Source organism: Cupressus sempervirens, chromosome 1 (assembly GCF_028749045.1).
Source record: "Cupressus sempervirens isolate cs-2001-9-10 chromosome 1, ASM2874904v1, whole genome shotgun sequence".
Classification (NCBI taxonomy): Eukaryota; Viridiplantae; Streptophyta; class Pinopsida; order Cupressales; family Cupressaceae; genus Cupressus; species Cupressus sempervirens.
In genome coordinates, this window is record NC_143118.1 from 20134202 (window position 1) to 20161031 (window position 26830).

At 35.9% G+C, this 26830-nt stretch overlaps 2 protein-coding genes across 3 annotated transcripts in view; both read right to left on the minus strand.

Moving 5' to 3' along the window:
* Positions 1 to 26830, minus strand: part of LOC149575951 (uncharacterized) — a 212090-nt gene that overhangs the window by 11863 nt on the left and 173397 nt on the right. The window lies entirely within an intron of this gene.
* LOC149575952 (uncharacterized) lies at positions 13796 to 25577 on the minus strand. Its single transcript, XM_089814723.1, has 4 exons — positions 25469 to 25577; positions 14658 to 14810; positions 14120 to 14520; positions 13796 to 13979 (listed from the first exon to the last, which is right to left on the minus strand). The coding sequence occupies exons 1-4, from the start codon at positions 25575 to 25577 to the stop codon at positions 13950 to 13952; spliced, it is 693 nt and encodes a 230-aa protein (XP_089670849.1). The 3' UTR covers positions 13796 to 13949.

The window sequence follows — 26830 nt, forward strand, 5'->3', positions numbered from 1 at the left end:
AGGTGATTTTTTTTCACAAAAAATGTGTGGTGGGTGAAGTTAATGGGCATGCCTTTTCTAGGCTTCCGCACCTTATACCTTGTGCGGACAGGCCTGTCTTAGGACCCCATCCGCAGTGCCTTGGTCCACATTTTTTAAAGAATAATGGCACTTTCTTTGATTAGGCACATTTCTCTAACATCCCTGTCAGCACAAATCTAACAGTACAATCTGTCGCCATGAGCCGCGATTTGCATGTGAGTTGGGTCAACTTGGCACAATTTTATTGGCTCATTTGAGCTCTGATTTCCATGTCATCCACGTAGGCATCCTTGACCTGCGACCCGCTAGAGTTTCGCTCGAAATTTTTTGTATGCATGCATGTTGGAAGGAGGCACATATGTTTTTCAATAGGAGGCCTTTTTTATTTTACAAAAATTTGGAGGCGATTTAAAGTTATGGGACCCCTACCTACTTCAACCACATGGATAGCCTACAATCAATATTAACATTGTTTATGGAGGAATACATTTTGTTTTGGAGCTCACGTTTTTTGTGTCCACCCGCCCCACCTATGACTTGGAGTTCGTCCGTGCATCACATGCATTTTGGAGGGAGTGAATTCTTGAAGGGCATTATTTCTCTCGGTGCCATGTCTCCTAGCATTGCCAGTTTTTGGAGTCAACGAGACTTGGGAAGTACCACCTTAGCCATTGTCGTACCTTACACCTTTGAATGTGTGCGTGCACATTTTTTAGAGATTGCAGGGCAATTTTTTGGCATGATACCCATTTCTCTGCCTTTGTCAGCGCCTATGTTTGTGCAATGCCCCACACATGTCCACGTTGGTCGCCTTTCTTTCTCCATGCACTAGGTATCTTTATTTGCCCATGTGTGTTCCACTCCAGCGAATGTTAACATGCCACACATGCATTTTTCAGACCATTTTGGCAGGTGGAGGGATTCGTAGACCAATTTTTTGGCATTTTACTGCCATGCAAAGGTGGCATTGCTTTGCCCATCAATAATAATGGGTTTTCACCTTGGCAGTTTCTGGGCCTTTTTTGGTGGGTTTTTATACTACATTTTTTCGATTTCGCCTACATGCATTTTTTTTACCATCTAGCAAGAGTTTCTATTGGTCACCAGATTTTTCTTCCGACACCGGCGCTTTGATCCGACATCAATGATTATTTTGACATCCTGTTTTGTTTTTGGCTATTGGATTTTTTTCTAATAGTGGTCATTTTTGAGGCATTTTTTTTTGCCTCGATGGTTGTTTGACTGTCAACTTAATGCTTGCCATTTTTTGACATCAGCACTGCATGAACACTCTAGTCACGTTTGGACCTACCTTCACATTTTTGCTCATATATCGGGCATACAGACTATGTTTTCTACAAATGAGATATTGTTGGAAAGTTGGTTCTGAGCCAGTCACAGTGGTACAAGTACTGTTCAGTTTTGATGCTTTTTTGATGGTCTTTTCTTCTGTCAAAGTTAGGAGTTTTATTTTGTACTCCGAGAGACATCTTGAGCATCTGATCTCCAATTTGGGAATTCTTTATAGCGTTGGAAAGGTCTTTCAAAGCTCTTTCTAATGATTCTGGTTATTTTTCCAATTTCTGCTCCAAGCACATTTTATTCAATCTTTTGCATTCTGGTGGATATATTGGTTGTTTCAAGTCCAAGGATCAATTTCGTTGCTTCAAATGATTCATCATAGGTTGTACTATCTATTGTATCAACCTTATGTCTCTTCTAGTCTATTTAGACATCTATTGTATGCATTTTTGCAAATGCACTAAGATAAAGTGCCATATTGCATTTGTACTTTTATTTCAGTTGTTTTGCCTTTGTTTGCCTTTTGATTCGAGCAGTGTCATTTGAGGACACTCATGCAGATTATTGTATTCTTGGGATTTTCACTATATCTTGTGCCTTATTGTTATGCGCTACTCTGATTCAAGTGTCATAGGGGGTTGATGTTTTGCCTTTGTTTGTCATCTTCTTTTGTCCAGTAAGAATTCATTCTATGACAATAGCCATATGAAGTGCCTGAGATTGATCACCTTAGTACACACATGTATTCTTTTGTGCATCTTGATCATGGTTCCTTGACATGCAGTTCTTTTGGCCCATTTTTCTAGTTTCCCATCACCTCGCCCTTGTCTGCATTAGGCAAGATTCTTCTGTTGTTTCTCATGCTTCCTTGGTTTGATGGAGTGAACTATGTATTCATTATTTGTTCTTATGTACTAGGCGGATGCAGTGGCTGGGTACCTATGCATTTCGATGAGATGGATCATTTGCCATATAGACACTCATCTTTTCGTTCCTACTTTGGTTACAACCTTCCATGTTCGATTGATGAGATCTTTAGGCTTTGGTGTTTCATGCCATTTGTATCTTTGAGTTCAGCTGTTTTCCTTTTATGTGCCTTTTGATTTGAGTAGTGGCTTTTGAGAGCACTCATGCAGATTATAATCTTCTCTACCTAGTCAAGTTCCATTTTAGTGGAGGTTCTTTAGATCAACAATTACTTTTGGCAGAGCTTTGTGTAGCTTCTACATGCTTCAGTGGTGTTCTACATGATTATCCTTTTGTTCTATCTTTTAGGACATTCCCTAGTTTGGAGGCTTCTTTAGTCCTTCACTATTTTTTTAGCATTTGTAATAACCCCAACAGGTTATAACTTCTTCAAACACCAAAAATCTTTATACTTCAATTGTTTGACATTTCGTCAAACACTTTGCAAGCAAGCTCTGATACCACTATAATGGTCCTGCTCAATTCCGACCTTAAAATGCTGATTGAAGGCTCGAAGAATTTTGTCAAACACTTTGCATACAAGGGGTCATATAACTGATATAACTTTTCAGACTGCTGCAATGACTCTTGTTTCAATTTGCATCAAAGAGAATGCTTACAAAAAGACTCCAGATTATCTAAACAATGACCTAACATGAATGTGCAACTAATTTTGGCAATATTCAATACAAATATGTGACTTAAACTACTTGCAATATGCAGCTATAGCAACTAGTAATTAAGACAAATACCTTGGATGCAACCTAAAATGGCATTAATGCTCTTACAACCAAGTGGCATTAATATAAACACTTAGTATGCAAAATTATAACATTATTTATGCCAAAAAGAGAATTTACAGCCAATTGACATTTTGTCAAACAATTGGCATGCAAACTAATAAGGTGATCATCAAACTTTAGGTTTGCAATATAGATAGTCTAAAAATTACAATGCTCTTTCAATTGCAAAATCCTAGCCTTCCTTTGATACCAATAATGCCAAATGGCAAACAAAGACAAGTACAATGTAAAATAGTGAAGTGCTGAAGCTATATTTTGTACTCAGCTGAAAACCTACATTTCTCAAGAAATATGCCAAATGAGAAGTGAAGAACCTGATTGTAGATGGCTGCAATAATTTTCTTCAATGTTGCCTCTTCTGCTTTGCTTTTTTCCGATTTGCTTTTTCCACTTGCTTTTTCCGGATTTGCTTTTTTTTGTTTTGCTTTTTCGAACTACTTTTTTCAAATCCGCTTTTTTGAACTGCTTTTTCGGTCCACTTTTTCGAACTGCTTTTTTCGGATTGCTTTTTCGGAGCTTCTTTTTCGGCTTGCTTTTTTGGTTCTTCTTTAAAATGGCTTCTTATAATTTCAGACCTGCTAGAAATGACCTCCAATAATTTCGGCCCTGCTAAAATTGCCTCCTGAAATGCTGAAATGCTGAAAATGGCCTTAGGCCCAATAATGCCCTAGCTGAAGTGACTGAAGTATCACCTCCAAATGTGCAACCCTTCAGAAGATATTTCACTTCCTTAGTTATGCAAATCCAAGGGAGTTTTCTTTCCCAAAGATCAACTGACTATCTGAAACCACTTGGCTCCACAATAGACTATGTGACTGAATCACAATTTGATGTCAAGAGAGAAATAAACAACTGGATGATTAGAATGAAGCCCGGGGTGCCTATTTATTCTTTTTTCTCCACTTTCTCCAGAAGCTTCTAGAACATTATTTTATTTTATCTATTAAGTGACTTTATAAAATATTTTATAATTCAAGTCACTTTATTAAATTAATTAAATATAAAATTACCTTTTAATATTTATTTATTTGATAACTTTATAAATAATTAACTTAATACCACTTATTTATTTAATTAAAATAATTAATTAGTCATCCTCATAAAATATTCATTATTTTGGATAACCTAATTAATTAAATTAATTAAATCAAATTGCCTCCAAAATGAGGCTATGACAGCATTCTTTCCATCTCTTTTTGGAGTAGGGTTTTTCCCATGCGGTTTTTTCTATTTCTCCTTTTTACAGAGATTTGATTGCGCTTGGGTACCTCATCAGGCTTTGTTGTCAAGACACAATTCTACTTTCAATAGTAGTTTATAGGTTTTTAGCTACTCCCTAAGTTTATCTTAAGGGGGGTGTTAGAGTAATTAGATATTTTCTACTTGGCTCTATTCTACTTAAGCTAAACTTTAGGCATCTAATAATTAATTCTTTTATTAATTATTATCATGCAACCTAGGTTTTTCCTTTTAGAGTTTTGACTCCTTTATAAGGATGATCTCTCTTTGTAATAGATTCATTCACTTTTGGTTATAGCAATTTATCTTTTTGCTCATCAAGAATGTCTCATCTGTGGATCTGAAAATTCTAGCCTCCATAGTTTTTGCTTCTCTCTTTCTGTGACAAGTGTTTGCATGCAGGTGATTCTTGGGAGCTATGGGGTCGAGCTTTCATCAACTTCAACAGTATCATTATATTCATTGATAAAGATCAGCCATGTTTATGGAAAATCTAAAATACCATTGACCACTAGTGCAAAACCCAAAAGGAAGACTTTTTAAAAATGTGGATAAAATAGAATTTATAATAGTACAAAAGGAAAATGACCCCCAAAAAACATTTTCTTTAAGTACACAAAAAATCATTCATGATCACTAGAAGAAGATGAACATACCCTTCAATCTCCCTGCAGACATTATCCCCTGAATATTTTAGCACAAAGATACTTTTTTCTAGGAAGAAAATCATACTGCATAACTATAGTGAAGTTGCTAATGGGCCATTAGCTACCAATGGTGTATTTGGATGTAATGACCCTGCTCAAATCTGATTGTAAACTTTTGATTTTTGGCCTTGGAAACTTTGTCAAACACTTCACATACAAGGGTCATATGATTGATATAACATTTCAGTTTGCTTTAATGACTCTTTTCTTCAATTAGCATCAATGAGAATGCTTGCAAGAAGACTCAAAATTGACTAAACAATGACCTAACATGAATGTGCAACTTATTTTGACAATATTCAACGCATATATGTGACTGAAACTACTTGCAATATGCAGCTATAAAAACTAGTAATTATAACAAACACTTTGGATGCAACCTAAAATAACATTAATGCATTTACAGCCAAGTGGCATTAATACAAACACTTGGTATGCAAAATTATAACATTATTTATGCCAAAAAGAGAACCTACAGCCAATTGACATTTTGTCAAACAATTGACATGCAAACTAATAAGTTGATCATGAATGATAAAAACATATTCAATTACAACTATATCAAACCAGCAACTTATGTCTCCTGTATTGCACATATAATGTCAACTACAATGCTAGTATGAAATGACCAAGACCCTTGGCATTACAACATATGCAAACTATGTAATTTTCTAAGTACAAATGGAGCCTTAGTATGCAATCTAAAATGCAATATATATGCAACAATTGACTTGAGAAACTTAGTACACAAATTGTAGAAGAGCTGGAGACTTGATTGTAACACTTGTTGATGATGAAGACCTCTCCAAATGAAGAAATCGACTCGCTTGAAGTGTCGCCCCTATTCTTGCCTGGCAATACTTTAGAAAAATAAATGCAGAATCTAGGCTCCTCGAATTTGTCCTTGAAATGATTGTCTTGGCGATAGCAATTGAATGCAACAATATCCAGAACCATAGGATGCTTCAATGATGAGCTATGAACCAAAATGTCTTGCCAATGGTGCCCTTTTTGTAGTATATCAGACCACTGAAATTATTTACCAGCAACCTGATAGCTACTCCAAAATATGCCAAAACGATTGCCAACCTCTCCCAAGATGAATGCTCAAATACCCACAAAGAAACAATGCCCGAATGAGGCCGTACAAGCAAAAATCTGAATATGATATGCAAAATTGTCCTCCATTAAAATTTGAAAAAGACTGGTAACTATAACAACAATGTGCAATAAATGAAATCGACCCAATGATGAAATTCCAAAACTCCAAAATGCCTCCAAAATCTGCAATAGATTTCCTCAAGTCGATACCACCAAAATTTGGCCAAGGCCCATAAAATTTTGCTTTGAAGTACAAGTAGAAAGTCTGAAGCAACTTCCTCAACTTTGCAATAATTCAAGTGATATTTCACACCTTCAAAATTGGTCACCAATTGAGAGTTTTCGTTCTCAATGGCCAAAGACAAACGCAGAAACCCTAGGCTCCACAACCATCAAACATCAACATCAACAACAACAAATCTGCCTGCTGAGAATGAAGCCCAGGATGCCTATTTATTCTTTTTTTCTCCAGTTTCTCTAGAAACTTCTAGAACATTATTTTATTTTATTTATTAAGTGACTTTATAAGATATTTTATAATTCAAGTCACTTTATTAAATTAATTAAATATAAAGTTATCTTTTTATATTTATTTATTTGATAACTTCATAAATAACTAACTTAATACCACTTATTTATTTAACTAAAATAATTAATTAGTAATCCTCATAAATTATTCATTATTTTGGACAACTTAATTAATTAAATTAATTAAATCAAATTACTTCCAAAATGGGGACATTACATTGGAAGTAGTCAAATTTAGAGAGAAACCAAAAGGTCTAATTAATCCCAATTCCTGGATAATGACTAGGGGCTCGTGTGGACTATGTCTTGAGTTTCATGGAGTCGATCCTGAATATGATTATATTCATTGATATAGATCAGCCATGTTTAGGGGAAATCTACAATACCATCAACCATAGTTTTAAAAAACGGCCATATGTTGCCAAACTCACAGTATTTTACGAAGCAAACTGCATGCTGAATTAAACACATAAAATAACAGCGGCAAAATAAACCAAAAACATGCAGCGATTTTTACCATTTATATCATGTGAAAAGCAAAAAGACCACTGGAAAGAGCGTTGACAAGTCGTCGACAATTTCATTTAGGTTCCAAGCGATTGTTTTAGGTTTATTTGTTTTTGTCTCTAACACAACATTCAGTCTACCTCCTTCTGCACTTTGCAAGGACATTTGGCGACTTGTCTGGTGTCCATTGTCTGCATTTGGTGACTTCACTATAGATGTGTTTAAACTTAAAAAAATTATTTTGTAAATTTTTATATATTTGTTAACAAATTTTGTTTAAAACATAATTTATTTTGTAAAATACTAATAAGTAAATTGTATTGAATAATTTATTATTTTGTTTTAATAAAAAATTAAACTACCTGTATTTTAAATTTATTATATTACTGTTTTTAGTAAATTTTAAATTTAATAAATAGACTGTAATATAGTAAATTTAAAATTCAATATATTAACTGTTATAACTTATATACAAGTAACAACAGTAATGGTATTTTATTTAACTATTATATGTAACAAGATTATTTTCTAAAATATTTATATTCTACAATTTTAGTATAATCTTATTTTAATTTATAATTTCAAAATATTATATGTTCTACAAATTTGGTGTGTATATGTGTGTTTTTAAGAATATTTTAAGAAATTGTATATTTTTAAATGTTAGATAAAAGTGCCGATTTATTGCCGAATTTTTCGCTAAGGTTTTGCCGATTCCGAGATTTTCAAGAAAATTTGGGCTAGCAGATATATTGCCGAAACCGAATATTTAAACTATGCCATCAACCACTAGAGCATAAACCCAAATAAACAATTTTTTGAAATGTGGAAAAAATAAAATTCATATTACTACGCAAGGAAAATGATCCCCAGAAAATTAGGGAAGAGCCTACAACACAATGGTAAATTGTGAGCCTCTTATTGAAGAGGTCTTGGGTTCAAATCTACTCACGCTCACGCTTAATGAATAATAAAAATAAGAAAAATAACAAACACAATACATAATAATTAATCTTGGCTTCGGCCTCTTACCGATCAAAACAAAAAATGATCCCGTAAAAACAGTTTTCTTAAGTATTGAAAAAATCATTCATGGCCACTAGAACAAGATAAACACACCCTTGCATCTCCTTGCACATACATTATCCCCCAAATAGTATAGCACAAACATACTTTATTTTCTAGGGAGAGCAATACTACATAGAGATAGTGAAGCTGCTAATGGGTATAAGATAGCACTCTAAAGAATCTTCTTGGATCCTAAATTGATGGATATTGTTAGGAAAGAGTTTGGCAGGTTCATCTCAAGATGAGATCATAGTATTTATGCTCTTCAAGACCAATCCAAGGAAGTTGCTCATACATGCTGGTACCTCCACGACCTCAACTATATGTTCTTCCAACCTCTTGCAAAAATAAAATTCTATCACAAATAAGCATTTTTATTGACATTCTTAGTACTTAATTAATTTTTTTCTATCCAATTTCAGCAAGTTGTAAATTCTTGTTTTCCTAAACAGAACTAGAGTACATACTCATTTATCCATTCAATGAAGCATAACCAATTAGCTGACAAAAAATTAAAAGATGGTCTACAACTATTACAATGCATAGCTCCTCTCAAATTTGGAAGTTAGCTAGGAAGGGACAATGAAAGATTAGAAGATAACCCCTAAGTGTGCCAAGTTATATGCATTTGTTGTATAATTTGCCAAAATCCATATAGATGATGATAAAGACTCCAACGCATGATGCACCTAATGGAACTAGAACTCTATTAGCTTGTGGGTAATGAACCAATTGATGAATTCAATCTAGATTCTTTTTGATAAAGATTGATGACGAAAGTACATATTATTTTATTGTATTATTGACAATTAATACTATCTTTGTAATTATTATTAATCAATGATGAGGTATCGTAATATCAAAGATTCCAATGTCATTATTATATGATATCTCAATTGTATTTTCACCTTATTCAACTTACCTTGAATACAATTATGGTCTATAGATATCCACCAGCTACAAAAATATGTCTATCATGACATGAAATTGTCACTCGAGAGGTTATCCCATGTTAACTCCAAAAAAGCTATAAAAAAATACTTGCTTCACTGCCAAATTGAGCCCAATTTTCAATTTAATCACACATTTAACAGGTATAATTAGGTATGTAGCAATAAAAATATACAGAAGAGTAAATGTGATTAACTCTACAAATGAACAGCCATGAAGTCGCATTGAATTGAACATCATTAGTTATTCCATTGATTAAAAATTCACAATTATTTTCATTGAATCTCAATATGTTCTTGCAAGGTGCATAGTATAATGGCATATAGATTATACAAGTATTTTCCCAATGAAACCTTGAAATAAATGATATATGCAAACTTTGGATTAAGATTTTATAGAAAATACATGTCAAAGTGGTGCATGTATTAGATACTTGTTTATGATTCCTCCTACTATTTATCTGTTAATAGTAAAAGGAGGCAAACCATCTTACAAAAATGAACTGGCAATGGACGCACATGATAATTAGTTATGAATCACATCATTTGGGCAGAGCTATTAATAATCCTAATTATAAATAAATATACTTTGTAAATCTTGGGGACATACATTAGCCATATAAATGATTTTGACACTCGTTAAAGTGGTCTGCACTCAAACTGTCTATATTGTTGTCGTCCTTTAATATGTAATCATTGTTGCAGCAGTGCCCTCCATAGTGGAAGGCACTGTTGAGAAAATTGCATTAAAATGTATACTTACAAGTCATCTGTTGTGTGCACGGATTGTTTTCAAAACTCTTGAACATGTTCAATTCTCCCATTCAAATCTTCTCACACCATCCTTCCCTCTCTAGTTATTTATATCTATTTATAAAGAATAATTAATAATTGTAACATTGGCTGTGTACTGTATTTTTATCTTTTTATTTCAACTAATAAAGAGATATAAATATCTACTAAAACATCTTCAATGCTCCCATGAATCCCTCCATACGTTGACACATGAAAACTCCGAGTTGATATTGGGTGTAATACGTCCCTATCAGGAAAAAAAGAGTTTCTTATATACTACTAGGATGACATTGAGTTTAAGTCAATTATCAAACCCTTGTTACCTACAACACACACATGCATGCACGCACGTGCACACAAACACACACACACACACACACAGCACTTGAAATGGGAATATAACCATAAACACAACCAACAACTTTTGGGAACAAGGAGATTGATATTTAAAAATTGTAACTACATAAAATAAAATTCACAAATCAAACCTGCAATTATATCAAATTACAAGGAAAATTTAAAATATTTCAATAAATAGAAAATTGTAAAAATTCAAATTTAATTATTGCATCCAAAGCAATATTGCCCTTATAAATATATGGTGCTCGCCCCTTGCACTGGCACTACACTGTATGACAAACTAGATTTCATTGATTAGTCTTTACAAGCTAAAACTCAAAATGAGCAACATGTTAGCATTTTAATTCACCTTTCAATGTGATATAAAATAGAACAAATGTGAGTTAAAACACTCTTCATCTTATAGGGATGAAGAGCACATGGTTATACTAAGAGGGGAGGTGAATTATTATAATAACTTTTGCTAAATAAAACATTTATCCAAACAATAACTTCAAATGTTGAAATAAACAATGACACAATGATTTACATGGAAACCCAAAGCGGGAGCAAACCACGGTAAAATAATTGATATTATATAAACTTGTTCTTTTACAATGTTTTGTAGGCTCAACCCCTATGTTTATGAGCACCGACTCACTGGAAGCTCCAACTCCCACACTTCGCAAGCTCCGACCTATTGAAAGCACCAACTCCCATTGTTATCTTCGTGAGCACAAACCCACTACACACAAATTTCTGTTCCACCTTGATGATGTTTCTTATCAACTGATGATGGATATTTTGCTCATTAAATTTGAATATTTTTCTTTCCTTTGTTTGAAAGTCTATTGTCTTCAAAGCACACTCTTCTCATACCCTGTCTATTTCCTTCTATTTCATACTTTCAATTTTATATTATCTATATATATATATATATATATATATATATATATATATATATATATATATATATATATATATATTTTCTGCACCTTTAAGTGTACTCCATTCACATATTCATCATTCTCAGATCTTTCTTCATTCACTGATCTGTTCTTATTCCCTTTATTATCTTCCACAGTTCTTTGTTTTGCTTTTTTCCTCTCACTTATTCTACACTCATACACATCTTATATATATTTTATATTTTTATCTCATTCTCCACTCTTACTTCATTCTTTTCCCTTACAATTTCTTCTCAAACTGAATATTCTTTATTTATATTCTACCAATTTAAAAGTCGCATCTCTACAAGAATAAATTACACCTTTTCATTTATTAGTCCTTCGTTAATCAAATCACAAATAATTATTGCCTTGGACAATTTTAATGGTGAATTCATAAAAATATTAAATATGAATGTTTGTTTGAGTGCATACTCCATTTATAATCTTGTCGCTCTATAATTACGTCAATTTCTGACATCCTGGCACGTCTCCGTCTTTTGTAGCTTCCTATATCTCTCTTGCCTTACGCTGACAGTGCATGTGTCAAATACTGCAATCGACTCATATATATTTGTTGTAATTTCCTTCATGCTTCATTAGCAATTTCCTTCATTCTTAACTCTAACTGAAAACTCCGGACACTTGTATATCTCCAACGCTTCTTATTTAATCTTTACATAGTGAAACATTCCACGTTGATGAATGGGGTCTATGGCTGTATTATGTCTTATATCAGGCCTTTCAATCAATGCTTGGCATCGCTCCTTGACTCATTCCATCTCTCACTACATATTATGATTTCCGTGATACAATTTCTGTTGTCAATTTATTTTGACTTTAACTTAATATTCAAACTCGTGGTAACTGCATTTCATGTGTGTCGGGTGATATGCCCAATTTTATTTTCTTTATAACATCGCTGTTATTTGATTCACTAACTGATGTCATTTCTTCATTGACTGCAATTATACTGTACTATGTAACTGAACCAATCGAATCAACTTGTACTTGCTTTGCAATTTTTTATCGCTGCTTCAAACCAAAGTAATGTGGCTTAGACTCGACAAGGGTAACTTGACTCGTGACCTAGCTCGGACTTGGAAATGACTCGGCAAAGTGAAAAAACCTCGAAATTTTGAGATTTTTTAGGATTTAAAGAACATTCAATGCACCCATTATTGAATAAAGCTTAAAGACACAATAACATCATTAAATAGAAGATAATTTGATCATAATGCACATACTTAAAGGTAAAAGTCAAACATACATCGATTACATCAGTACAATATTAGGAAGGTAAATTGCTAAATACTATATTACTAGTAATTAAAGTTTAAACAGTAGCTGAAGGAAATATTATAAAAGTAAAACATAGAATCATATATAAAATGATAAATCCATGCAACCCATCAAAATGTATATGATTATGTATTATGAAATCCAACACATCAAGATTCAATAGTCATCATCAAATGTTCCAAATTCTGATCATTACGTTAAACAAAAAGTTAAAACAAGACTATAGCTATGGCTCCTAGTCGAAGTCCTCATCATCATCCTCATCGTCATCGTCATCCCCAACCTCAACCTCAACCTTAGGCTCAGTATAATCTATAAAATGCCTCCTAGTAAGGTGTCTAAGGTAGGTTTTGGATGACTGATTAGCCATAGCATCAGCCTATGAGGTGCCTCTAGGATCAACTGTAGTCTCTGGCTCTGCCAATGCCTGTGAGGTGCCACTAGGATCAACTATAGTCTTTGGCTCTGCCAATGCCTGTGAGATGCCACTAGGAACAACTGGAGCTCTCTGGTCCTCTGCTGCCATAGCCACAGCCTCAACCTGGCCCTCTCTATCTGCCTGGTCAACCCATTGTAGGTCCTCATCATCAAAGACAGGATCAGTAGCCTCAGTGATCCACTCAGACTCTAGATCAACCTCCTTTAGAGTAATCGGAGAGGTGTCACTATCCAAAATCTCCCTGGTCCTAATGCGCAAGTTGTAATGCACAAAGACTAGCTTATTCATTTTCTCCACAGACAACCTATTACGATTCTTTGAGTGGATGTGCTCGAACATGCTCTAGTTGCGCTCACATCCACAATTGCTACTTGGCTAGCTCAAAATGCGGATGGCAATTTGCTAAAGGTTTTCAGTTGAAGGCCCAAACATTTGCCACCATCTATTTGAATTTTGAAAAAAGGAAAAGAAAAAAATATTAGTCTCATTTCAAAATTTGAACTTTAAAGTTTAAAGCTAGAAATTTAGACCCTAGATTGTATAAGGCTTAAGCTGCAATTTTTACCTGGCTGCAATTTTGTACGACCTTCTTTGCAAATTTGACTTGAAAAAATGGGCTTTGATGCATTATTATAGACATCCATCTCAAGCAATAAATATGTGGCATTAGTGGCCATCTTCGATATTACAGTGTATAGGCCACTAAAAACCTCCTCATCTACCTTGAAATCTTCACGGAAACGGTATGCCAGATCGAGGTAATAGGCTATTGTATGGATGGGCTTATGAAGCTGATTTTGCCATCTCCTATCAATTATGTCCCAAATAGGGCTATAGTTTTTCTCAACTCCTACATATTTGGCCTTAATAGCCTCCTTGACCCTATCCATGCCCTCATATATGTAGCCCATAGAGGGCTTCTCGCCATCAGCAACTCATAGGAGGGCTACAAGGGGCTCAATGATCTACAAAACAATTAAACAAAAAAACAATTTAGTGAATGATGAAACTTCACAAAGTTGCACAATGAAAATTAAAAAAAAATATGTATGAGATAAATTAATTTATAAAATTTTAAAACTTAAGCTTGTAAAATTTAAATTACCTCCACAATCTTCGAACATGGCTCCCAAAAACCTTCATCATCATAAATGCATTTTGTTGCATCTATCCCTACAGGGCTGGTGGCAAAGGAGGAGGAACTCCATTCTGGAGCAACAAACATGCACCTCAAAGCTAACCTTGAACTCAGCAAGGATTTTGGTGTGGTAAAATTAGAGGCAAATCTTGTGATACCAAGACGAGCCAACTCCTTTCCCTTCGTGTATTGCCTCATAGTGCTGAGGACCAAGGCATGATTATAGATGAACTTACAAAGATTTTTGGCCTTAGCAACACATGATTTCACCCATACAAGCTTGCCAATATCCTCTAACATGAGGACGATGCAATGGGCTGCACATGGAGTCCAAAAGATCTTTGAGTGTCTCTCCATCAAAAAATTTCCTATAGCAATTTAAATTAGTTAGTAAACAATGAAAATTTTTGATGTATTAAAAACCTTTTAATTTTCAAAATTTAATGAAAAACTAAAACAAATCTTTTAGAAGTAGAATTTAGAAAGTTAGAAGTTAAAATTTTACCTGCAGCAACATAATTAGCTGCATTATCAATCACCACTTGGACAACATTCTCTTCCCCCACCTCCCTTATGACCTCCTCAATAGCCTCACATAAGAATTTTGCATTTTTCACATGTGAGGAAGCATCTATAGATCTCAAAAACATGGTGGATCCTGAAAGTGAAAATTAAACAAAATAATTATCATTCAAAAATCAATAGTCAATAAAACAATATTTTTGTTATTCAATAATACATTAAATTTTAGACTTCAAGAAGTAGAGGATGATGAATTATCTCCGCTAGAAACAAGAAAATTTAGGAGGGTCCTATTCCTCCTATCCATCCGTCATAATGGTACACCCCTTTTGGCTCCAAATCTTTCTATGGCCCTCCAACTCAAGTTTCATCTCCTCAACCATATCTAGTAAGAGGAGACCACTCAACTCATCTTCAGTGGGGGCTTTAAACTCCGCACCACAAATGGAAATTGCATCAATCATACCCTACCAATAAGGAGTCCTGTTACATTTATAAAAATATTTTAATTAGCATATTTCAAATTTTCAACATCAAGTTAAAAGTATAAAATTGAATTTAAATTTTAAAACTTAAAAGTTTAAAATGTAAAACAATCAAATATAAATGAAGTTGAACTACATGGCTGCTATAAATGGAATGTTGTAGAAAAACCAAAACTTGTAAATTGCTATTATTCCAGCTTCATGTATCTCCCTATTCCAGCCCAAGCTCTTAAGTGAGGGTTGTGCACCAAGAGTGGAATGCAGTACAAAAAAATTGTCCAACCTAGATTTTTTGACTCTAGGACGAAAGGTAAAGCCAGTACAACTAGAAGGGGCAGCAGCCGCAGCACCACTAGCAATGCAAGGAATAGATGTAGAAGAAGTACAACTAGCAGAAGCACTAGGATGGTAGGGGGGAAGGGAAGAACCTTCTCCAACACAACCTACTGACTCAAAAACATTTCCAAATGAGTGTGGAAGGGAATTAGAACCAATCTGAGCTAACTCTGCTAATTGTTTTTTTTTTAAATTTTTTTTTTGGTTCATATTTTTCTAAGGCTACATAACAAAAATGTTGAGCCTCAACAGTTGCAGCTGTACAAGGCTCAGTATCATGACCACATATGCCAACAATATGGTATTTCAATCTATTTATCCCCCCCCTATTTATAGTTTTACAAAATAGGCATTTTGTTTGACTTCTAATTCTACCCGAAAAGTCTGGTGTACTTCCAACACATCTTTTTTATTTCCTTTAGAGAGCTTGGGTTTTTTAACCTCTAGGAGCCATTATGAGTAAGGAAAAATGTAAAGCTTGCTACAATAAGACATTTTAGACCAAATATTACCATTTAAGTATTGTATTTTATGAAGATCTAAAGTGTAAAAAAACTCATAAACAAACAAAAAAAATTCATCCAAAAAGCCCATAATCATAGAGAAAAAAAAATCAAAATCTAAAAAATCAACTCTTACCTCTTTCAAATGCTTTCGGAAGTGTTGAGAAGAGCTCCTATAAACTCCTTGATGCTCTAAATGCAAACTCCAATGTCACAAATGCAAACTTTTCTCTTCTTCCTTTCAGTTGGTTGCAAAACAAGGACACTCTATTTCTCTTCTACCTCTCTCTCTCTTTCTTCCTCTCACAATAGAGTGTTATAAAAGCCCTTTTAGGGTTATAAGAATAAGAAAGAAGAAAAAAAAACATTAAAAAATTATGAGTTTTTTTTATGTTTTTTGGGCACCCAATTTCTTGTTGCTACGGCCAGGTCAGCCTGCTTGTGACTCGTGAGTCAAGCGAGTCACGCCACCTAACTTGCTGCTCACGAGTCACGGGTCATTATGACTCGACTGCAAGGGTCTGGCTCGCTGACTCACGTGACTCGCGGCAAGTCACATTACTTTGCTTCAAACAATTTCATATTCTTCAAAACCAACAACATATGTACATCTCCCCGTCAATCCCTTTGGACTTTCGCTTAACACCAATGGTTTATTTTTAAGGAAAACTTTATATCGTGGCATTGGATATCTCTAGATGAAACTCCTACGTTGTATATCGTTCAATACTTATTTCCTTGATCAACTCAGGCTAGTTGTGTCTCCATCCACATTACATGTGTGGGCTATAATACTATCATTTTCATTCCTCTGAGGAACTCCTGATATCACCTCTGTTCTTGTAAGACATTAACTCCAGAATACTTATCGAACCTCCCTAATTTAACAAGCTTTGATAGTTTATAGCATACCAATAAATATTAAAATATTGTTTTCAAAATTATCATCAACTGAAACCCATAATGACTTGGCATACAATTTGATCGAGGATTGATATCCATAAGCTCTGTTTTTTTGTCTTTGATATTCGATGGCTGGTGTATTTAATTTGCATATGACTATACATCAAATTAGTTATTCAACCTGATGGATCTTGTTTTAAATTCCAATTGCTCATTATAATTGTTACCGGATTAGATACTCTTCTGCAATGATATTGAACCCTTATTATATATTTGACTTCTGTCATGACTCTCAAACACTGACTTGGAAACTCATTATTGCAGTTCATTTGTCCTCTTCATCCGTCATGATCGCCATCATTAAATCCACTGTTTATAAAATTCCCAATGACACCTTTGATGTGACTTCAGAAACCCGATACTCTTGTTCTTTTAAACATAATTACTGCCTTTGCTGACATGAAATAACTCGTTTGATGCCATAATGAAAGTATATGAACTTTATGTCTCTTATTATATCTGAATAGATCTTGATGGCTAGACATATCAGCGTTAGACTCTTAAATCTAGACTCCCATCTTGTGTGTCTTTCATTCCCTTGAATGGCAATGTTCTGTTATTCAAACATTAGGTTTAAGTTCATGGTATTGCTGTATGGTACCATCTCTAAAATAGTATTCAACCTGAAGCGTATGGCATGGTTCCTTTTTCCGTATTTAACTGCTACATAATGTTTGTGTTAAATTGAATATGCTAATATTTACTGCCATTGCTAATAACATTGACCTCATTCAGATTATAGGTATCACTATATGTGCCTTAGTTTCTTTCTAAATTATGAGCTTTGCTTTGTCTTGATATTGCATACTATAGCTGTGTACTTTTTGCTTATTTTTAATTGTCTGATTTGTATATACCCAAATCTGCATTAATCTTGATATCAACAACAATATCAATCTCCTGAATGCCTTTGATATCAATGACAACATTTCATTTAGGGAAGTTCCTTGCAAATAAAAACTAACCTTAAACCAGACAATTTGTACTTGCAATCCACAAACTTACAGCAGTTTCCTATGATGATTTCACATCCAAGTTGAATACTTTGAATGTATCTCTTACGATTTTCCTGCCATAAAAGACAAACACACTCCACACAGAGAAAAATATTTTATGTTTTTTCTATTGAAATAAATTTGATGACTAGATGCTTGCACTTTCAAGTAAATAATGGAGGTACACCTGGGTTGTATAGGTTAACGCATGAACACGAATGTTGTCATAAATTTAAAATAGGAATTGGTTAAAAGCCACAATCTACAGGTTTGACATGACCTAAATACAAAACTTTCAAATTTTCCAAAGAAATTTATACATCAACACACATAATAAGACATCTCAATAAACATTTAAAAGGATAGGAATAATAAATGTATAACAAATTTAGGATCACAATAATCATGAATAACCAATAAATAACAATTACAACAATATTTTGGTTTTGAGAATTTCCAGTAGCCTTCTAAGTGCAAAATGACATTTATTTCTACTGCGTCTAAAGCTACTAAATGAAATTAAATAGCCTTCTAAGTGCAAAATGACATTTATTTCTACTGCATCTAAAGCTACTAAATGAAATTAAATAAAAAGCTAACTGCTACTTATTTATCTATAGGACTAATTAGTTACATGAAATGCAATATTTGTTACAAAATATCTCGTCCACCAAACTTAAATACTAACCCAGGCCCTAACAATCCCACTCCTCTTTCTCAAACATCATTGTTTTATGATAGAAGATGATTAACTAATGGCAACTAAAACTTCTAGTCAAAGCCACTTGTTGAAGCCACAAAACTTATTAACAACAACCCCATAAGATAAAGAAACAATTGGATCTTATCACAAATAAGTTGAACAAAAAAACAATTTCTAGCACAAGATGCTTTGCTTCTTCATTGGATATCTTATGAAATTCCTTATCATTAGATTTGAATTAGAAGTTGAATTATGATCAGAAAGAAATCTATATTTGTCTTCCTACTTGATTATAAGTAGTGGGGCTTCAAAAAAAAATGTGATGTCCCACTTTTACAAGTTAAATACCATTTAATTTCAAAGGTTAAAATATATTAAAAATTAATTATTTATTCTCATCTTAAAATTCAACTGAAAAAATTATTAAGTAAAAGTAACTCTACAAAAATTTAATCAAGGGATTTGTATATGATTGCTTGAAATATTAGTACCAACTTGTGCTTAATTTTATATGGAGATTGCAGTAATTTAGCATAGGTGTTATCATATTCCTCATGCTAGGGGGGAATGAAATAAATGACTTAATAAAGTATTTTAAAATATATATGTTTGCCGTGGTATTTCAGTAATATTATTGCTTCTATTGTGCCATTAATGGACAAGAAAATTGGGAGATATGTTGAAATATTATTAGGTGAAATAGTACTACCTTTTATTGTCGTGATATTCTATTCAAAATGAAGTGATTCAATAAGAATTAAATAATAAAATTACGGGCATAATGATATGAATGAAGGAATTTCAATGACATCCATGAGACCAACAATCTAAGGGACCTTGTATCAAATCTTAGGTCAGCTTCATGTTCTTCTTAATATCAGCTCTTTAGTAATGAATCTTTATAAAGAAACCAACAGTTTCGTGAAGCCTTTCCTCTTGTAAAAGTTGGTTTAGACAACCTTCTCATTTTCCACGGATATAATGTCCCCATTTTAGTAGGCTCTTACAGTTGGCTTGGTCAGTTCACCATCGTGACCCTTGTGAGTTGACAATGGGATTTTAGGGGCTCAGTTGTGGGATTATAGGCTTTCCAACAGCCTATGATATGTTTTGGCTCCATTTGAGGGACTTACTATTTAGTAAGTCAAATTGTTGGTTCCAATGAGTTCAATTGAGTTAGAGGAGTTGAGTGATGCTCTTAGTTTTTTTACTTTGGGCTTATGATTTCGGCTCCAAGAATCTTGGAGGGAGAGTCTATCTATAATTAGTCACCTCGTCAGGTTCATTCACCATCTTTCTTCATCCAGCATGTTGTCAAATTTCGATTATGATGCTTCTTCAATTGTTTTCACAAGACAAGTGAATTATTATTATTATTCATCTAAATAAGCTAAGCTTGCTATTTTTTTGGTTGAATAAGCAAGGAAAGAAGAAAATTACCCAAGCATAAAATATAAGGTTGAAGAAATTGCTTGGGTAGATGGAAACCCATCCGATGGATGAATTATCGAAGAGATGGTTCGTCGACGAGTTAAACACATCTTTGAGAAGAAAAATGAGGATTGTACCACCAAAATCGTACAATGATATGTACAATAAAGCGATGAATTTGGAAAGTGAAAGCAAACCTTAAAGAAGAAAAAGAAAAGCAAGTCATCATCCGAGACGACAAATCCTTGTTGCAAGAGGATATAGAACACATGATGCATGAGTTTAAAACAATGAAAGGAGATGCAAGGTGGAGTGACAAAGGAGAAATGTGGTGTACGAAGTCAAAGAAAGCAGAAATTCAAAAGGAATGTGTCATAAAAAGTCATTGTGTGCCATCTACCAGGTAATGGGCCATTCCACAAAGGAGTGCCCATATAACTTAAAGACAAGAGGGCCACAAGTCCTTTTCACTCAGGAACAACCATCTAACTCTAGGGCCGCTAACCAACAAACAAACAATGTGTCATCTGGCGGGTTCCGAAATAATCGACGAGGAGGAAGAGGAGGTAATGAGAACAGAAGTTGGATACAATACGATTTGAAGGATCGGTCGATGATTCAGTGTCGTGCATGCAGCCAATGGGGCCACTTCGCTCGAGACTACGACAAGAGCGACACACTGTAGAAGTTGTGTCGATGGTGTGGTCCCAGAGATCACGAAGAAGCCAATTGCCCGAAGCCTTAGGTGAACTTACTCAACATTGAAGAAGTACTAGTAGTCACTCGTAATCAAGCGAAACAAGCCGTGTACCCTGATCCTTGTACAGAGAAGCAAAGATTATGAGAGACAAAAGAGGAAATAGAGAAGGCAATGAAAGCAAAGGGGGATACACTTGTGGCTACAAGTACCTTTGGACGAACAGAGGCTGAGAATAACATAATAGGGCGGATATTGCAAATGGAGGTTCCAATTAAAATACAAGACCTCCACACCTTACACCAGTTGAAGACGACATTACTAAATACCTGCACCACACAACCAAGTGCCAACACCATATAACAACCAACCGTTTCAAGAGGATCAGCGATAGACCATATGCTACTCGCGTTGAAGAGTGGATGGTACCCTGTGGTAGTGGAGATGGGTATCCTTGGGACAATCCTCACGGATATCATAGTTGATGGTGGGTCGTAGATAAATTTGCTTCTAGAGGAGACATGGAAAAAACTTGGGAAACCTACCCTGTGGCCCCCCACCTTCAACTTACTCAATGCAAACCAACATGGAATAAAACCTTTGGGAACATTGATGGCTCAACTAGTCACCACTAGAACCTAGCCATTCGTACTAGATTTCGTCGTGATTCCATTGAAGAAGGGATATGATGTCATTCTCAGAAGGGGATGGCTAGTGACAACAAGAGAAAACCACAATTGGGAGAGAAATACACTTTCATTGCAAAGCAATGGAAGGAAGTTTGTTATCGACCTTAAAACACAAATGGTGAGTGAGGAGATGACATCAGAATTTGAATCCGACGGAGAGTCTAAGGGAAAGAATGAGGGAAGAGATCAAATGGAGCCTAATGATGAAGGCGTGCTCGAACTTGAAAGATGTTCGAATGATGACTTGGATTCCTTGAACAGACTCTTCCATTGGCAAATGGAAGATTACGAGCTATTTTTGAGTTTCAATATGATAGGAGTGGAACAAATGTAGAAGAGGAGGTTTTTCCACCAGAGTTTGTGGAGTACAAAGGAGAAGCAAGGGTGAATGAAATTCTTGCTCACAACTTTCACGTAGGGAAACCAATTAATACGAAGAACCATCTGTATGTGTCACGAATCTCGAGGATGAAGAGAGTCTACGCAACATCTTGGTTGGCAATGATTGGAATCTTGTGCTGAAAGCGACAACATTCAAATTCTTCATGGAGGACAAAGACGTGTTTGCCTAGAGTTACAAGGACTTGAAGAGTGTACCACCAGAGTTGTGTGTACACCGATACCCCTAGTGCCTAGCGTGGTACCTGTGCGGAAGAGACCATACAGAATGAACAAGAATTACGCAGCTAGGGTTGATGTAGAGATCCAACGCATGTTGAAGGCAGGAATCATATTTCAAGTTGAAACAAGTGAATGTGTCTTGCCCATTGTGATATCATTGAAAAAGAAGGCAAACCAGATTAGGATCTGTGTCGATTTCTGTTATTTAAATGTTATCACTATAAAAGACCCCGTCCCTATCCTGTTCATAGATACAATACTTGAAGAAGTTGCTCAGCATGAAATGTACTCATTTATGGATGGGTTTTCCAATTATAACCAAATATCGATAGCGGATGAGAATAAGCTGAAGACCACTTTCATGGTAGAAGATGACGTCTATGCATATAACTGGATGCCCTTCAAGGTGTACAATGCACCAGCAACCTTCCAAAGAATAATCCTCCATATCTTCGATAAAATGTCCATAGGGAACTTTCATGCATTCTTGGATGATTGGTCTATCTTCAGTGGACAAGACACACATTTGGCAACACTCAGGGAATGCATGGAAAGGTATTGTAGGGCTAGGATGCCGCTGAACCCAAAGAAATGCAAATTCATGGTACCCGAAGGTAAGCTATTGGGGCACATTGTGTGTAAGACGGGACTCAAAACTGATCCCGACAAGATACGCGTGATCGTAGACATGGAAGGACCAACCAACGTCAAGGAGTCAAATCATTCTTAGGGCATATTGGATATTACAGGAGGTTCATAAAGAACTTTGCTGAAGTTTCATGCCCCCTCGACAAGCTGACAAGAAAAGGAGAACCCTATGTTTGGGGTATGGAGCAAGAAAAATCCTTTAAGGAATTGAAGACAAGGTTACTAGGGGCACCAATTCTAGCATATCCGAACTAAGATAAAGAATTTCATGTGCACGTGGACTTGGACACGTCTAACTTTGCAATTAGTGCAACACTTGCACAAAGGGATGATCATGGCTTGGATCATCCTATCTACTTTGATAGCAAATTGTTGTCAAAGGCAAAGAAGAACTACAGTGAGACGGAGCGGGAGGCTCTAGGAATGGTGTATACGATACAAAAGTTCAGACACTATCTATTGACAATGCCCTTCACATTCTACGTAGACCATCAAGCGTTGATGTACTAGCCATGTTATAGCCGATCAACTATCTCAAATCAAGTCGGGGGAGCCGCCGGAAGGAGTTAATGATGACTTCCTAGATGCGCATTTATTTCGTATAGCCATCCTTCCGGAGTGGTACAAAGCATTGACGAATATCTATCCACTTCACAATTCGCCAAGGAGATGCCACCAGGAAAACGATAGAAGTTGGCATTAAGGAGCACAACATTTCCCTAATCAATGGTTTGTTGTATAAAATGGGACCAGACCAAGTATTGAGAAGATGCATCATGGAGGAAGTACAAAGCATCCTTTGGGAAGCCCATGAAGGCTCAGAAGGAGAGCATATGAGATTGGACACAATAGAAAGGAAAGTACTTCTGGCAGCGGTATGGTGGCCTAAGCTATACAATGATGCTAGAGAGTGGGTGGTCAACTACGACACTTGTCAACGTGCGGGTAAACCATTGAAATGGGATTTTATGCCACTCAATCCATCACATGCCTAGGAGTTGTTCAAATGATGGGGTTTAGATTTCGTGGGACCCCTGAAGCCAAGTCAAGCTCACAAATGCTGCTACATCATGGTAGTAACAAAGTATCTCACAAAGTTGGTGGAGGCACGAGCGTTACCTAACAACTTGGCAATAAGTACAAGAAAATTCATTTATGAGCAGATAATCACGTGTTATGGCATTCCTATCCAATTAACCAGTGACAGGGGAGGTCACTTCATCAATCATGTGATTTGATTGCTCGGGTCCGAGTTCAAAAAATTCCATTCCTTCTCGAGCCCATACTATCCGAAAGCCAACGGCCAAGTAGAAGCAACGAACAAAATTCTAGTGTTGTTCATATATAAGTCATGCGGGGTGGAGCAAGCCGATTGGGAAGAGAAGCTACCATCAGCACTTTGGGTGTACCGCACAACCTACAAAGTCACAACAGGACAAACACCATTCCGACTCATGTTTGAGCAAGAAGTGCTCGTGCCGGCAGAATTTGTGGTCCCAAGCCTCCGGATAGCAATTGACAATAGACTCAACGAAATGGAAAGTCTTATGGAGAGATTGTATAGGCTAAATAAGTTAGATGAAAGGCAGCTAATGGCGCAATGAGCAACTGAGGTAGCACAATCTCATCATAAAGCGTGACACAATAAACATTTGAAGCGAACAAGATTTCAGCCTAGACAGTTGATGCTAAGGTATAATGGGAGTAGTGAGATTAAAACTGAGAAGTTCAAGGTGAAATGGCTAGGACACTACAAGGTATTTGAAAATCAAAATTCTCCTAGAAAATAAAAATCAAACTCCCAGCCAATAGTGAGATATGAGCAAAAATGTATGTCCAGGTTGAAAATCGAACCCTGCTGGAAATGTCCAAATAAGCCCAACTTGAAGTAGCTGAATACCACTTCCAAAGTGCAACCCTTCAAAGGATATTTCACCTCCTCAATCATGCAAATCCTTAGGAGACTCCGTTCCTAATGATCAAATGACAATCTGCAGACCAAAATGGCGCCACAAATGCTCAAAGAGAAAAGTAGTGTAAACTCAAGTCATAGGATGTCCAAATGAGAGGCCAAGCACTCTATTTATTCACTTTCCTAAGAAGCTACTAAGAACTTCTAGAAGTAACCATAAAATATTCTTATGAAATTCCTTTATAATGCACTTTTATAAAAAGTAACTTTATAAAATAAAAAGTGCAACTCAACTCAAAATTATAATATTTTGGCCCCGCATAACACATAAAATAAAAATATGATAAACCCCATCTCTCCAAGAGCAAAATAGGCCATCCAATCCCCAAATAATCATCAGAATGACTCTCTCACCAAAATCATCTGCCTATGAGAGTCCATGATAGGCAAATTCACTGAAAATGACATGTCACTAAAAAGGGGACGTGATAGTCTGCCCCTCCTGAAATTGCTTGCCCTCAAGCAATCTCAAAGCGAGATGTTGCAAAATATCTTCTCCCTCCCATATGGCATACTCCTCGGGTAAATCTCTCCACTTCACCAAGTACTCTCTAATAGTCCTCCTACGGACCTAACTCTCTTTGCTGTCAATGATGCTCAAGAATAAGAACCAATTTCCTTTCATCATCCAATGGAGGAAGAACTGCTGAAGGCACAACATGCTGACCCGATGCCTTCTTGAGCCGTGACACATGGAAAACATTATGCACCCTGCTATTTGTTGGAAGCTCAAGCTCATAAGCCATCTCACCTATCCGCCTGATAATCCTGAAAGCGCCATAGTATCTAGGCTTAAGCTTCTCTGACCCCCTCTTCCTGAGAGTAGACTGTCGGTAAGGCTGCAGCATGAGGTAAACCATGTCACCAACCTCAAAACTCCTCTTTGTCCTCTTCTAGTTTGCATGCTACTTATGTTGATTCTGTGCTCTGGCAATATTATATCTGAGAACATCAACAATGTCGTTGCTCTCCTGAAGAAAATCCCCAACGTGAGGAACTCTAACATCACTCATAAGCAAATCAACAAAGCTCGGTGCATTATAGCCATATAGTGCTCTGAAAGGAGCATCTGAATAGACATGTGATAAGTAGTATTATAGCAACACTCACATAAATAAATTCATCTAACCCATGCTTTCTGCTGACCAGCCACGTAGTTCCTCAAATATCCCTCCACCCACTTATTTACTATCTTTGTCTACCCATCAGTCTGCGGGTGGTAACTGGTGTTGGGTGTGAGCTCAGTGCCACATAAATGGAACACCTCCTACCAAAAATGACTCAAGAACCTACTATCCCTATCACTCACTATGCTTCGGGGCATCCCATGTAGTCTGAAAATCTCCCTGAAAAAGACTTCAGCCACTTGCACTGTCGTGTAAGTAGTAGTGATGGGAAGGAAGTGTGCATACTTCGTCAACCTGTCTACCACCACATAGATGCAATCTCGCCCTTGCGCCTTAGGCAAGCCCGTAATGAAATCCATGGATATGCACTCTCACTTCCTGTCAAGGATGGGAAGTGGCTGTAGGAGCCCTACTGGAAAGGTGTGCTCTTGTTTGTTCTGCTGACAAACAGGGCACTCTAACATACTGCAACACATCTGCCTTGAGCCCCTTCCATGTGAATTGCTTGCGTACTTGCTTGTACGTTTTGAAGTATCCAGGATGTCCAGTTGTAGGTGAGTCATGTAGTGCTCTCATAACAATACACTTCACCTTGAATCCTAGGACTAAGAATATCATGTTCTTGTAGGTAATCAAATCATCCACAAGTGTATGCCTGGTATCAACAACTGTCCCATCAACAATCCCAGATGCCCATAAATCTCTAGCATACTCAGCAATGATCAAGTGTCTCCAATCTTTTGATATCTGAATCATAGCACTGAGACATGGTCTACGTGACAATGCATCTGCTACCACATTCTGAGTCCCTTTCAAATAGATGTCAAAATCATAAGCCTGCAGTTTGCTAACCCACTTTTGTTGCCTGTCATTGAGATCTCTCTATCCAAGAAAATGTCTCAAACTATTGTGGTCAATTTTAATGCAAAACTTACCACCCACTAGATACTGCCTGAATTTAGCCAATGCATGCATAATAGCCAACA